Consider the following 13,161-nt stretch of genomic DNA (forward strand, 5'->3'; position numbering starts at 1 on the left):
TCTTACAACTCTGTTGATATTCAGTTAATCAGATCTGTAAAAATAGCAATAAATGACCTGGGTCCATATTCAAGAAGCATATCGAAGTAGAATTGCCCTGTTCATATGCTATCCTAGTCCATTATGAACTAAAATGTGCAACTGACCATAGACCAGCAGTCATACTCTGGTATGCTTTATGAATACAAGCTGAAACTTCACGTCTGAAGAGATGAGACTGATTGCAGACAGAATTACCTGGAGAGCAGGCACATCTGCTGATATTCCAATTGAAAGGATTTTGATGGTAAAAATAGAAACACTGCTTATAGGGATTGCACTTGTTAGGGCAGTAATCGATCTTGGGATTCCTCTGGAACGTTAAAACCATGGCACGCATTAAATCAAATCCCCAAATTACTATGACATTGGCATTGATAATCCTTTAAAAGATTAGATCTCTACGGAGCTCTGTGGAGAAGTGAACTGCTACTAGGCCAGGGGCCCGGGGAATCTATGTGGGTCCTGGAGGGGATTGGTGTCCTACGTTAATACTACAGTGAAGATGCTTCCATTGACTTCTATTTTGTGACAATGAGAGAGTATTGATCTCATATGTGCATGTTCCGAGGTCATTATAGCAAGACCGAACCAGGATCAAAGCTGTGGTAACAACTGAAATGCACAGTCCATGGCAACAAGAAAAAAAAAAATCCTATCAGTATATCAATGATGCAGCACACACATTTTTGATTTGTTTTTAATCTGCTTTGTCATGACCACTTTTGAGACTGACAAAACATTAATTCACTACTTTTAAATGCAGAAAAAAAAATCTGGTGACCATCTGCCCCAAACTATGCACACATTACTCGCTGTATCCTGAGCAAGTCTACAGGACAAATATGGCAGTGGTTGCAAGAGTATATGACTGGTACTATCATTGCCCTGTTAATACAGTCACCCCATTGTTTGAGGCAATAATCTTTTGCAAGACACCAAATATTTTTCACATCTTTTATATTTAAACGTTTGCTTTACAACAATAGACACAAGTTTCAGCAATTTAGACATCCGGAAGCTGCAGACAAGCCTGATGCTGCATCATCATGACTGTATAACCTTCAAGTATAAAAATAAAGGTAAATGTATGCTACGCCTCAGAAAATCTTGGTAAGAAAACCAGGTAAGAAAATGTCTGCTTTAAATCTTGTGGGGAAAAAAGTCTATTAGGCCAGTTTTTCCAGCAGAGCTTCCACTCCCTTTGAGTTCTCAATTTTCTTCAGCTCAGGAACGATGGACTTCAGCGCACACTTCAACTCGTCTGCGACACCCTCGTCTGCACTCTGGAGAAGACTGAAGAAAAAAAAAAACATTTAAGGTCAGACGAGAGGAACAGCGAAACCTACTTTTAAAAACTTTTTGCAGTGGAATTTGAAGTTGGGGAAAAGAAAAAAAAAAAGATGACGACACCTGGGGGAACAAATCAAGGTCAGTCATGGTGAACAGCCTACTTTGGAAAAACTCCACTTAAGATTTTTTTTTCAGTTAAACTACAGTGCATGGTTGCTAGGCATTCACCTTACCAGCCTAGCTCCTCGGTTCCGTTCAAGTTGCTAGTGTGGACCCACCTTGGCCACAAGCTGAATATGGATTGGCCTGCTGATTCAATACATCATCTAACATGTTTACCACACTAAAATCAGATCTTTTTTGATAGCATATGCTAGCATGCTAATACCATTTAGCCATCTTCCCATGAAACTAGCAATGATGACTAGTTATCAAGGTCGAGCAGTTTAGTTCAGCATTTAGCTAAGTTTTCCTCTTTTGTTTTTAACACCTCAATAACATTCAATAATGTTGTATCGTGCATTGTACCTAGCTGCTGTGATGCTGCTTACTCCTTGAAGAACAGCCAATTCTACTATCCTGGTGAGTTCAATGCCAAATATTATGGGAAGTTTGCATATGCAGACATAAGTTTAATCGTTCAATACACAAACTGACACTTCTTCTTTACTAGTGTAAAGATTTTAATAATTATCTGTTTAAATACAGATAATTACAGATGTCTAAGTAAATCATCAGTTTTAATCCTTTTATTACAGTCATATAGCAACCTTTGTCTACTTCGAGCAGCACATTTTAAAATGACCCAATTAATTTTTTTATACCATAAATAATAAAGCATAAACATTTATATGGAACTCACTATAATATCTGTAATTAATTCTATATTTTACATACTGGTTTAGCCAATAAACAGTATATTTCTCAATGCCGTTGTTTGCACATTTTAATGGAACCCGAAGGAAACAAAAACAAAGACGTATTGAAATACTTTTTTCCCTTAAGCTGACAAATCTCTTGCTGCTTAAAGTCTTACAGAGATTAGACCCAGCCAAGCACAGAGAGGAATGGGGGAAAGGAAGGGCATGATATGAGAGAGATATTGAGAGAGAGAGATGTTTCAGTGACATCTCTCTCTCTTTCAGTGGGAGAGAATGGAATCCCCAGCTTGCTGCAAACTCAAATATGTCAGTGCCAGACTAGCCACTGAGGAATACTGAGCACCGTGGTTTTATTTAGGTGACGCAATGGGGCGGTGACTACATGATGTGATGGGTGTTTTTTTTTTTTAGTTGTTCCAAAAATTAGGACGCTTACAAAAAACAAACAGGAAACTCTTGTCCTTAACTGTATGCCTTCACTTGGATCTGCTATAGTTCTGTGTTTGTACTCTTAACATCCACTATTATTATTATCAGCATCATCTGCGATTTTGACCTTTCTCATTCTTTTTCGCTCCAACCACAACTGCAATCAACGCAGTACCATCTTAAACGGTGTACACCATGGCCCTCTCACAAAGCTTTAAATTCATTATTCATTTTGCATAAATATGTAAAAAGGGAGAAGTGGTCAAAACAAAACGAAAAAAAAAACCCCATCCCTCAAACAGGCGACGTGCGGTCAGGAGGTCTCACCTGCAGAGCACGATGGCTCCTCTGTTGACGGACGCCCAGGTCTTCAGCTTGTCCAGGCCCACCTGCTCCAGCAGAACCCTGGAGAAGCGCTCTGTGGGGACAGGCGGGGTTAAACAGGGACGGGGACCCACCAGCGACGGGCAAACACACACTTAGCATGTATACAAATAAACACATCCAATGCAGTCAAAACGGTCAAGGTGTAGTGTAGGTTGCTTTAGAGGTGGCATAGAGCCGTATCAACCTGTATAGCGTGAAATATACGCATGAGAACAACACGTGATTTAAATATATGCATTTGCAATACAGCCCATTTAACCAGAAGACATCTGATTATTTATTCATATGGCAATCTCTCAGAAGAGATGATTAAAGCATTGAAGGATCGCAGGCAAGAGCAGGAGGCATCCTGCTGGGAGCAGGATTAAGAAAACAGCCCAGACCGCTGCTTTTAATGACGGAGAGGAAAACCTCTGGGGCAATTCATATTAACGTCTTATAGACTTAGCTCCTTATAGAAGATCAGACCAGAACGGAGCCAATGACGGAACTTCTAGTGAATCTGGGATGGTCAGGGTAATTATGCGTACCAGGGAAGCCATTTTAAATCTGTCTGTAATATCACCCCATAGACGACCTCCCGCCCCCCCGGAGGCGAGCACTACCTTCTCTCTGGGCCTCCTCCATCTTGGCGTCCTGCTCGATCAACCACTTGAGCACCAGGTGACCAGCGGGGTGCTCGGCCATGTGCAGCTGCAAACAGGGGAGGGAAGAAACGATCGCTGTAAAATATACCAACTAAATAAATAAAAAAACACCAAGCAAAAAAACTGTTCTAAAGTAGGACTCGAACACCAGGTCAAAAAACGGAGCAAAGACTTCAACACAGAAAAGAACAGAACAATGGCCCTTTCTTAAAAGTACATACTGATGACATTTATAAGTGCAAAGCAAGGGGAGGAAAGGAACGTTGACTATAAAAGAGAATTACATAAACATTTTTCAATACATTGGAGCCAGAGGACAGAAATTGTTATTTCTACAATAAATATTTAATTTATATTGTTTTTTGTGCTACTGAAAGGCTTGAGAGCCAGAGATGCAATTTTGTGATTAGTTCTGTTTAATCAGGAAATGGGGAGGACTTGGGTATGACATAAGCACACACGCACTGAAGAGTTAATCGCTGGAGATAATGTTCTGCAATGAAGCCGGGGGCCTCCTGAGACATTTAGGGACCGAAACAAAATCAGTATTTCCTGGTTAACAAACTAATCAAAATCAAGAAAAGGGACACGGCAACCCTGACATAATTATGGCCCAAGCTTCTGTCTCCGAACACCCTTCTCCTCCTCCTGTTCTGGAAAACAGGCGCGAGACGGAACTTTCCGGGCCTTACCTGGCCCTCCGCTCCGCCAGGGGCGAACTCCTCGGTCGCCAGGTCCGCCACGGCCTGCATGGCGGGCCGCAGGTCGCCCGTGGCCGCGCCCAGGATGTCGCTAACGACGACGCTGCTGGCCTTGTCCATCGCCATGGAGCGGGCGTTGTCACACAGGTGCTGCAGAAGGGGCGGGGACACTGCCTCCAGGAGCTCCCTGCGCCGCACGACCACGTCCTTCTTACTGATTGGACAGCGGAGAGAAGCAGGACTTTAACACGGTGGCTTAAAGGGGAACTCCACCCCAAAACAAAAAAAAAAAACCCCAGCATTTTAAATGTTGCTTCCTGCGCCTTAAGAATATGGCATTTCTTAGGCATTACATATAATGATTTGTAATAATGAAAATGTTCAGAGCCCCACCCTAAACACTGTCACCTGGGCATAACACCTCCCACCTTTACCCCATTGTAGAGAATAGATTCAGAAGGCTGGAGGCTGCAGTTCAAAAGAAGCTGAAATAAGACTTTCAGTTGTAATGGTGACTTCTGATATACCAAGAAAATTATAGACTTTCACCATCACACAGAATTCTCAGATTCAAAAGGACACTCCGTTAAGTTATTTCCCAATGCTTACTTCACTAATAATGGTCTTTTGCAGATAAAATACTGAATGAAAACAGGACGAAGTGAAGAAGATGGGACCAGGTGCACAAACAAGGTACATCATTTTTTTCCAATATATTTTTAATAGAAACTGATTGACTTCCATGACTGATGTTTTTTATAGAAATGTACTGGGTAATTTCAGCCCTTTGGGTACAGTAGGCATGCCAAATCTAGATTCAATATTCAAATATCTTTTTAACACAATATTAAAATTAAATCCATGGTGCAATTGATAGCCCTAGTGTGCAGATCCAAAGAATTCAGTAACTGCATTTGGGAAAGATCCTCACTAAGTGTACACAATGATGCTCTCGCAGTCCAGCCGAAGACCTCACCTGTGTGCGTTTCCGTCCCCCTTCTGGAGCACCTGGATGATCTCCGGTAGGAGGTGGGCGGGGTCTCTGGGACTCAGCAGGTACAGGATCACCTTCTTCCCGTACTTATTACTGATGACATCAGACAGAGATGCGACGATCTCCTGTGGGGGGGGAGGGAGGGAGAGAGAGAGACAGAGAGAGAGAGAGAGAGAGAGGTTTCAGGGACAGTGAACTGCCAATGAGGGATGCTGTAGCTCATGGAAGCCCTGTAACTCTGTGTTGGCACGTTAGTGATATAAACACTTTGTTCATCTTCCTCCCGCCTCCCTTCTCCCAAAATATAAACGCTTCACTTGTGTTCGAGCTGGGCTGATTGTGATGGAAATTTAATACACATAAAAACAAACGCACTGATTGGCCGGACATTACGGCTCAATGCTGACCAGGGTTTTTACTAAAGCCTGTCACTGGACCCCCTCTCCCTCAAAGCTGAGCAAAGCAACACATTGACGGTCAGTTAAAAAAAAAATATTCCCATGGTTACCAAAGGCAAGTTTTGCTCTGACAAATGTGGCGCTTGCATTGTCATGGCTGCGGTATAAATACGGGGTTAGTCTCGGGGAGCGCTCACAGATATGACGGCCTGCTTCACCAGCTTGGTGTCGTCGATGCAGTCGAACGCAGCGAGGAGCACCAGGTGCACGTACTCTCCCTAGCAAACGGAAAAGAACGGAAGCATTTAGAAGGATTTCAAGTTTGGATACCGGAAACACTTCGCACTTATGACTCGGTTCCATGAGAAACAAATGGGACGTACCATAGCAAACTTCACCATGTATGTTTTCATGGTTTTTATAATGACTTTTCTATCCTAAAAAAAGAAAAACAATGAATTAATGCACAAACACACTTAGACAATAATTAAGCCCTATTCAGAATAATTAAATATAACAGGTAGATATCTAGGTCACCCCCCAGCCCCCAATGGTGCATCCCTTGGGTAAGGCAGCTAGGATTAGAAGTTTTTGGACAAACTCCTTTTATTTAGAAGATCTACTTCAAACCTGAGAATCTCACGTGAGTTAGAAAGGCTTTTCTTTCTGCCAATAAATCGATACACCTCTTTTCTACAAAAGAGACATCGTAGGTTTCCGGCTCAGGCTGTAGATTTATTAGAGAAATAAGAGCATTCTATAAAAACCATGATAAGAAAACTAATAAAAACCAAATATGTGGGATTATAAATCATTTTAGTGGTGACAGATCCATGGATTTCTGTGTGTCAGAGACCAGCAGAGATTATGAGAATCTAGTATAATAGATTAAATAGTGCTTTTTGTGTCTCTTTATGGGGGCACTCAGCATGCGAAATTGCACAATCCCCACACAGTAAGCATTAAGTTAAATGATGCTGATTGTGGCTTTGTGTCACTGGAATAGGTTTTTGCTTCACTGCACAACATCACGTGTCAATCATATTATAATCGGTGCCGGTGAGCCTCTGAAACACTAAAATTTTAGGAGCTGGCAGATTTTCCCCGATTCGCCGTGTGGGAAGCTCCGTAACCGCGGTGACTCACCTTCGGCGTCCCGTGCCACAGGCAGTGCATGGCAACGCGGGCGCCGTCGTGCGTGTGGGCCATGTACACCACCGCCTCCCGAATCGACTCGATCATTTCCTGCCAGAGAACAGGAAGACATGCGACTGTGGATCACAGTTCGTTCTCTCTAAAGCAGAAAGTCAGATACAACTAGGGAGAGAGACCTTTCAAAAAGCTGGAAGGCTTGTTAAAATACACCAAGAACCTATATTTGATACTGACTCATGTCAGTTTTTCAGTCACCATTGTGTGTCACTGATAACCATGAGCTTGAGGTTGATGAGTTGTAACTGTGCTTTGATAAATGAAGTTCCGTAAACTTACCGATCTCTGTTTGGGTAGGGCGAATAGGAAGAAGTCCAGGAACACTTTGTGGACCAGTGAATGTTTTATGACTGCCTCTCTGTCAAAAATCAACAGAAATCACTCAATCTCAATCTAGAACAAGGGTGTCAAACTTCAGTCCCGGCACACAGTGTATCCTGGTTTTCAGTTTGTTTCAGCGTGGGTAACTAATTTAAGTCACTGACTGGCTAAAAAGTCTGCAGACCTTGTTCTCAACTCTTTAACTGCCTGCAGATTGAAAGGGAACCACAAATACCAGCAGATACTGTGGCCCTTCAGGACTGGAGTTTGACACCCTTGTTGTAAGATGTTAAATTGTCTCATCCCTTTTATATTACCACTCTATCTGCACAAACATAGAGGACACTATCTGTAGGATCTCTCAAGCCCTTTCAAACTGACCCTCACACTCATTACACACAAGCTCAGAATCAATACTAATCCTGTGAAGGTGAAATACAGGCCATCTTTTTATTATACATCTTATGAGGGTGACTGAGGATGATTGAACTGAGGAGTTCAATCATTGTGAAGTCTCAAGAGAAACAAGGCTCTTTTATCTGTCAAGGACATGTAAAAAGTACATTGTTTCAAAGCCCAAGGACTGAGACACAATGTTAATTGTTGAATGAAGAAATTCTACCTTGTTGAAAGAGTGCCTCCAGTGCCTACATCTGGCCACCTAATCTTCCACATCTCAGACAACACTTTGCTTCCTTATTCAACTACATTCTCCAGGTTATCATTTTATATCATAATTGAGTACTCAGTTGACCTACCTCGTTAAATAAATGTAAATATAATGCTTTTAAACTTGCCTGTGTTGAAAACTCTGCAATGCCACGGTTTATATAGCAGACAGCTCAATTATCCACTGGGGGGGGGGTGCCGTCCCTGTGTTTGATACTCACTTTTGGGCCATGGGTGTGAGGATCTGTTTCATCTCCTCCATAATGCTGTTCTGCTTCTCTGGGTTGCTCTCCAATACTTTGTCCAGTGTGGGACAAACTGTAGACTGGGGTGGGGGGGGGGGGGGGCGGCAGTACGTAAACAGACAATTTCAGATTAGCCTGGTGGAAAATGTAGTCTAGGGTATCTTCAAGATTAATATTGGATTGGATATAGAGTAAGTTAGAAAACTAACTACCCACTAGCCTACAATAGGCCATTATTTGTCACAAATTAACTTTGCATTAGGACCAAAATTAATGACGAAACATTAATGTCTTAATTGTAAAGCAATCAGAATTGGTTCCATTAAATGAAAAGCAAGTCACACCCCACTATACTTTGTGCCAGGCATAAATACTGAAAGACAGAAAGAGCGTCCCCTGCTGGCCAGAGGTCTACCTACCTTACAGACTTGGAATGTGTTGCCGTAGAGCTCCTCAGTCAGCATGAGCCTCTGGGGCAGGATGGCCTTGTCGTTGTAGGCGTACTCCACCACCGAGGAGGCTTCAGAGTGCCGTAGCATCTGCCTCACCTGCCCCTTGAAGGCCTTCATCACCTCCCCCACCTGCTGCTTGCTCCTGAGGGACCAGACAAAGAGAAGGTACAGCCTATGAGAGCACAGCCAGACTGTACACTCAGCTACGAGAGCACAGCCAGACTGTACACTCAGCTATGAAAGAGCAAAAATATTTGCATTTTGGAGAGCTCTCTGATAGCTCTGCAATACCCCTGGTACTACACACTTTCTGCACACTTTGACAGCTGACAACAGGAGAGGAAATTCACCAATAAAGCAAAACACTAGCAAGCCCCATAACCCTTTAGGGTCTGCCAAGCAGTATTTCCTGATTACTCAGGAAAAAGCACATCCCTTTGAGACAGAACTCACAAATTGGGATGTCAAGGACAGAGCAAGTACCTTCAATGATCAACCTTGCAGGAATATGTATCTCGGAACTGTACAAATTAGAACCTCTGTCCTATAAAAACTCTCTCAGTCACGCTGGAAGCAAGCATGCCAGTCAAGAAAATGAACACCACGCAACAAATATGCAAGGCGTTTCAATAATATTGCCATTTGTTTAGGGAGAAAGTTTTGATTTATTGCTGTGGTGTTCACTGTGCATCAGCCAAGATCAACAAAACACAAGCCAAAAGTCTGCTGGGGTCGACCAAAACTGAACTTATTGTCTTCTTCATCAAATGCAACTTTACTCAATAGCCTGCATTCGAGACGCATAGTGACTTACTGTCAAACCAATTACTGCACATCTACATTAATACCACTGTGATGGTTATTGAGCAAAATGATTCATTTACTGTTGTAGCCAAATTCAGATGCACTGAGTTTTTCATCACTTAAAACAGCTTTCGCTAATGTGTTAATCTACTGTCCTAAGCAGATACACAGCCCATTTTTAACCTTGAATCTTAATATCTGAAAGCTGCAATAATTTGTCATATTTCCATATACAAGTGTCACTATAGCTTTTCTAATAATGAGAATATATTTTATTTCAATACATTGCAGCATATTCAATTAGTGTAAGAGACACCATATGAAAAGATATAAAATATACGAACCAGATACTTACCCATACATTAAAAACTTCTTCACAATATTTCTTGCATATTTGGACTTGCTAAGTTCAACAAAGTGATCTATATTTAAGAAAAACAAAAAAAAGTCAGATCAAATGAGCATGTAGTGAACCAAATCAGTGTTAGCACACAACGTTAAGACGAGAAGGCCTTTCACCTTTCAGCTCATCAAACACCTCCTGCCTCTGCTTGTCGTCCCCAAACTGGATGAAGCACTGCAGCACTCGGGTGGAATCGTGTGCAAAGGCGATCTACCAAAGGAACAGATTTTGCAGAACATTGCACAAGATAAATCATCGTTTGACTCTTTCAGCCTCAGGTCTCAACCAGACAAAGTGCATCACCTCATTTTCCAAAATGTGCTTTACAATAGCAAAAACATTACAGGCATGTGCCGGTAATGGTAAAATTTGGTGATCCATATCTTACACAATAAATTATGTTAAATTTCTGATAACAACTTGTGAAGGGAACATCAGAAATCAATACAAAACTACACAACAAGATTGAATTATTATAATTATTATAATTCCATTTTATTAAAGTATTATAAATACACTAGATAATTATATCATTAAATAATATTACTCATACTACTGAATTAAAAAGATAATCATTACTCGTTTATAACACAATAAAATAAGATTTAGGCTAATAGTTTATTACTGCATGATAAATATTAATAATTTATTAGCAGATTGTCAGAACACTAAATTATAATAAGCAAGTGTATACTCACAGCTTTTACTTTACCATGTACAAGTTCCTGAAGTTCTTTCATGAGTTTGACTCTTTTTGCTTTATCACAGTCTTTCCTGTTTGGGAAAGAGTCATGCAATAGGTTAGCAGTGTACCGGTCAGAAATAGGAATTTTTCCAATATCTTTATCAATGGGCCCAATCCTGGCTTAAGATAAGCACACTTAACTCTGTACCCTTGAGCAAGGTGCTTAACATGAATTAAAATCAGTAAAACGTGCAGTTGTAGAAACTCATCATATGTAAAATGTATAAGCTGTGCAAGTCACTCTGGATTGGAGTGTCAGCTAAATGCTTGAATGCAAATGTACAAATCGGTCAGATAGCATCTTGACTACCGATGAGACACTGTCCCCCGATGTAAATCAATGTATACTGTGGCAGACCCTTGTCATTCCCTTCTTGGTGGCAAATCATGTCCACCCATAGTATATAGGTTAAGTATATGAATGCTACGAGAGACGCCTTATATTGCCTCAGAAAGGCAGGAGCCCTTTACCTTCTGACCGCCTCCCATACTTGTTTGGCCCGGCTCACAATTTGGTAGCTCTCTTTCCTCTCGTTCTGTTGGCGGTTCTGTTTCAGCTCCTTCTTCTGCTGTTTGAACTCATCCCATTTGGGCTTCTTCGCTTCAGGACCTGAGGAGACAGACGGATTAAAACACCACGCCATTCGCCAAAGAAAAGCAGTGCTCTGAAGGCCCTTGCCGAACAAGGACGTGAATTAGAAATACACGTCGCTGAGATGACAATACTCTCTGCTCATGGTCTAATGTTAGGAGACTGGCATATAAACCACCAGAGGTAAAATGGTTCTTTCAAATGAAAATCATTGAGCGGGTGTGTATGAATACGTTTCAGACCTTCCTTCTGCTTTTCCTTCCCTTGGGGAAATTTCCTCTTTCCTGAGAACTTTCCATCTTTCTGTTTTTTCTTCAGAAACTTCTGTGGCCCCCCCTTTCCTCCCGTCTTCTCGAATTTCTTCCCCTTCTCTCCTGGGCGGGGTTTGAACGGTCCTTTTGGTTTGCCACTTGGTTTACCAGCTGGTTTAGCTGGAGATGTGGACAAAAAAAGGTTTTTAGAATAAGGGCATAAAACCTTTCACACAACTGTTCAAAGACTCAGTTGTCAAATCAGTTGTCAATCAGAAGGGAGGTCAATGCTGCCTAAGGGTCTTTCACGTTTTTATTTTTATGCTTTCTGCAGTTTTTGTTGACAATAACTTATTTCACCCATGAACGTCTTCACTTCTGGCATATCTTTGAATATTACTTAGCAAGGCATTGCACACGCTAGATATACGTATTCTAAACACTAGTCAAACTCAAGTAAACCATTTGCCTCGTCATGAATACCAGTCACGAATCTCGTCCACATCCGTCATAACATTACAATAATACATAATGTGGAAATGGAATATATAATGTGAAAATGGAAATGTCCAGGCAACATTTGCGAGGTGTTTGGTAAGAAAGCAGTTACCTTTGAAAGGTTTTACGTTTCCTTTCTGTACATTTTTCTTCTCGCCCTTTGTAGGAAACGCTTTTCCTTTCTGTGCGTACTTCTTATCGCCCTTTGGAGAAAACACTTTCTTCTTATGCTTTGCTTCCATGGTTTCGCACTGTTTAGGAAGGCACGATTTGATTGTAGTAGCTGGCTAAAATTCACACACGTGATGTCATCTGTTGGTGTGATTTTGCTCGCTTACAACCACCTAGAACAGCATGCAACAAAGAAATATAAGTGAACAAACGCTAGAATACAGCAAACAGATATAGAGGTCATCTAAAGCGATGTTGAAAACGTACAATACACGCCGACTGAACAAAGTTAGCTAGCTAGCCTACTATATAGCTAGCCTACTGGCTAGCTATATTCTCAGTTGTTTTACGTTAACAGTGCAGCGAGTAACAGGGTGAACACGGTGCTAAAAAAACCATACGAATACCTTTCCCTTTTGTTTAATGGGTATTATGTAAACGTACTTAGTCGCCAACACCAGATCTCCCGAACACAACAAATACACGTCTCGGGTAAAGGTATTTACTTCACTCTAGCTAAATATCTTTGATCGATGAAATAGAAAAACACGCTACAATACCTTCCCCATGTGCAAAATATGCAACTATTTACGGCACATCTCCCATCCAATCACTGATGCCGGGTCTGTCGCAAAGATTCTTGGAACGTTTCCGTTAACGACAACAAAGACTGTAAGCCAGCCTGGAGCCGGCTGTAACCCTATTTTTATACAGTCTATGTTATAACCACATGAAAAAGATCGGACTAAGTGGAAAGTTATCTTGCAAGTTAATGGAGAGTTGTAATCAGACTGTATTCTGAACATTTACTGGACGTCTGTTGACACCTATGGTTGAGACCGAACAGTCTTCAGTTCATTTACGAATATTAACATGAATGTTCAACCAGGGTCAGTGACGCTGACAACCATTGGGGACTTTCGGTCTTAAACAAAAGCTATATTCATATATATTCTGCATATTTTAAAATAAATTTAAAACGAATGACAAGAATATAAACGCTTATTATTTATTAATTAAATGATAGGG

General features: G+C 41.3%; 1 protein-coding gene across 4 annotated transcripts; it reads right to left on the reverse strand.

Annotated features, from left to right (window-relative positions):
- Nucleotides 1–711: 711 nt before the first annotated feature.
- On the reverse strand, nucleotides 712–12,842 carry pum3 (pumilio RNA-binding family member 3). 4 transcript variants are annotated; one of them, XM_064307557.1, is made up of 18 exons: nucleotides 12,693–12,842; nucleotides 12,074–12,305; nucleotides 11,455–11,643; nucleotides 11,092–11,230; nucleotides 10,574–10,649; nucleotides 9,992–10,085; nucleotides 9,828–9,894; nucleotides 8,636–8,810; nucleotides 8,193–8,296; nucleotides 7,261–7,339; nucleotides 6,916–7,014; nucleotides 6,153–6,206; nucleotides 5,967–6,047; nucleotides 5,354–5,496; nucleotides 4,369–4,591; nucleotides 3,635–3,722; nucleotides 2,970–3,060; nucleotides 712–1,335 (listed from the first exon to the last, which is right to left on the reverse strand). In XM_064307557.1, exons 2-18 carry the CDS (start codon nucleotides 12,201–12,203, stop codon nucleotides 1,209–1,211), a joined length of 1,959 nt encoding a protein of 652 aa, XP_064163627.1. In that variant the 5' UTR covers nucleotides 12,204–12,305; nucleotides 12,693–12,842; the 3' UTR covers nucleotides 712–1,208. The 4 variants fall into 4 exon arrangements, with proteins under 4 accessions (XP_064163627.1, XP_064163625.1, XP_064163626.1 ...); XM_064307555.1 differs by having other exon boundaries at nucleotides 12,577–12,730; XM_064307556.1 differs by lacking the exon at nucleotides 12,693–12,842 and adding an exon at nucleotides 12,540–12,686.
- Nucleotides 12,843–13,161: the final 319 nt, after the last annotated feature.

The sequence above is a fragment of the Anguilla rostrata genome, chromosome 14 (genome assembly GCF_018555375.3).
Source record: "Anguilla rostrata isolate EN2019 chromosome 14, ASM1855537v3, whole genome shotgun sequence".
Classification (NCBI taxonomy): Eukaryota; Metazoa; Chordata; class Actinopteri; order Anguilliformes; family Anguillidae; genus Anguilla; species Anguilla rostrata.

Bases quoted from the DNA above. Each gene is read 5' to 3' on its own strand.
- pum3 (XM_064307557.1), bottom strand. From the start codon at position 12,203: ATGGAAGCAAAGCATAAGAAGAAAGTGTTTTCTCCAAAGGGCGATAAG. The intron at 9,895-9,991 runs GTGAAAGGCCTT...TCTTAAATATAG, and splicing joins GGTGTTTGATGAGCTGAAAG to ATCACTTTGTTGAACTTAGC. The intron at 1,336-2,969 runs GTGAGACCTCCT...TTTTTTCTTCAG, and splicing joins GGAGCCATCGTGCTCTGCAG to TCTTCTCCAGAGTGCAGACG.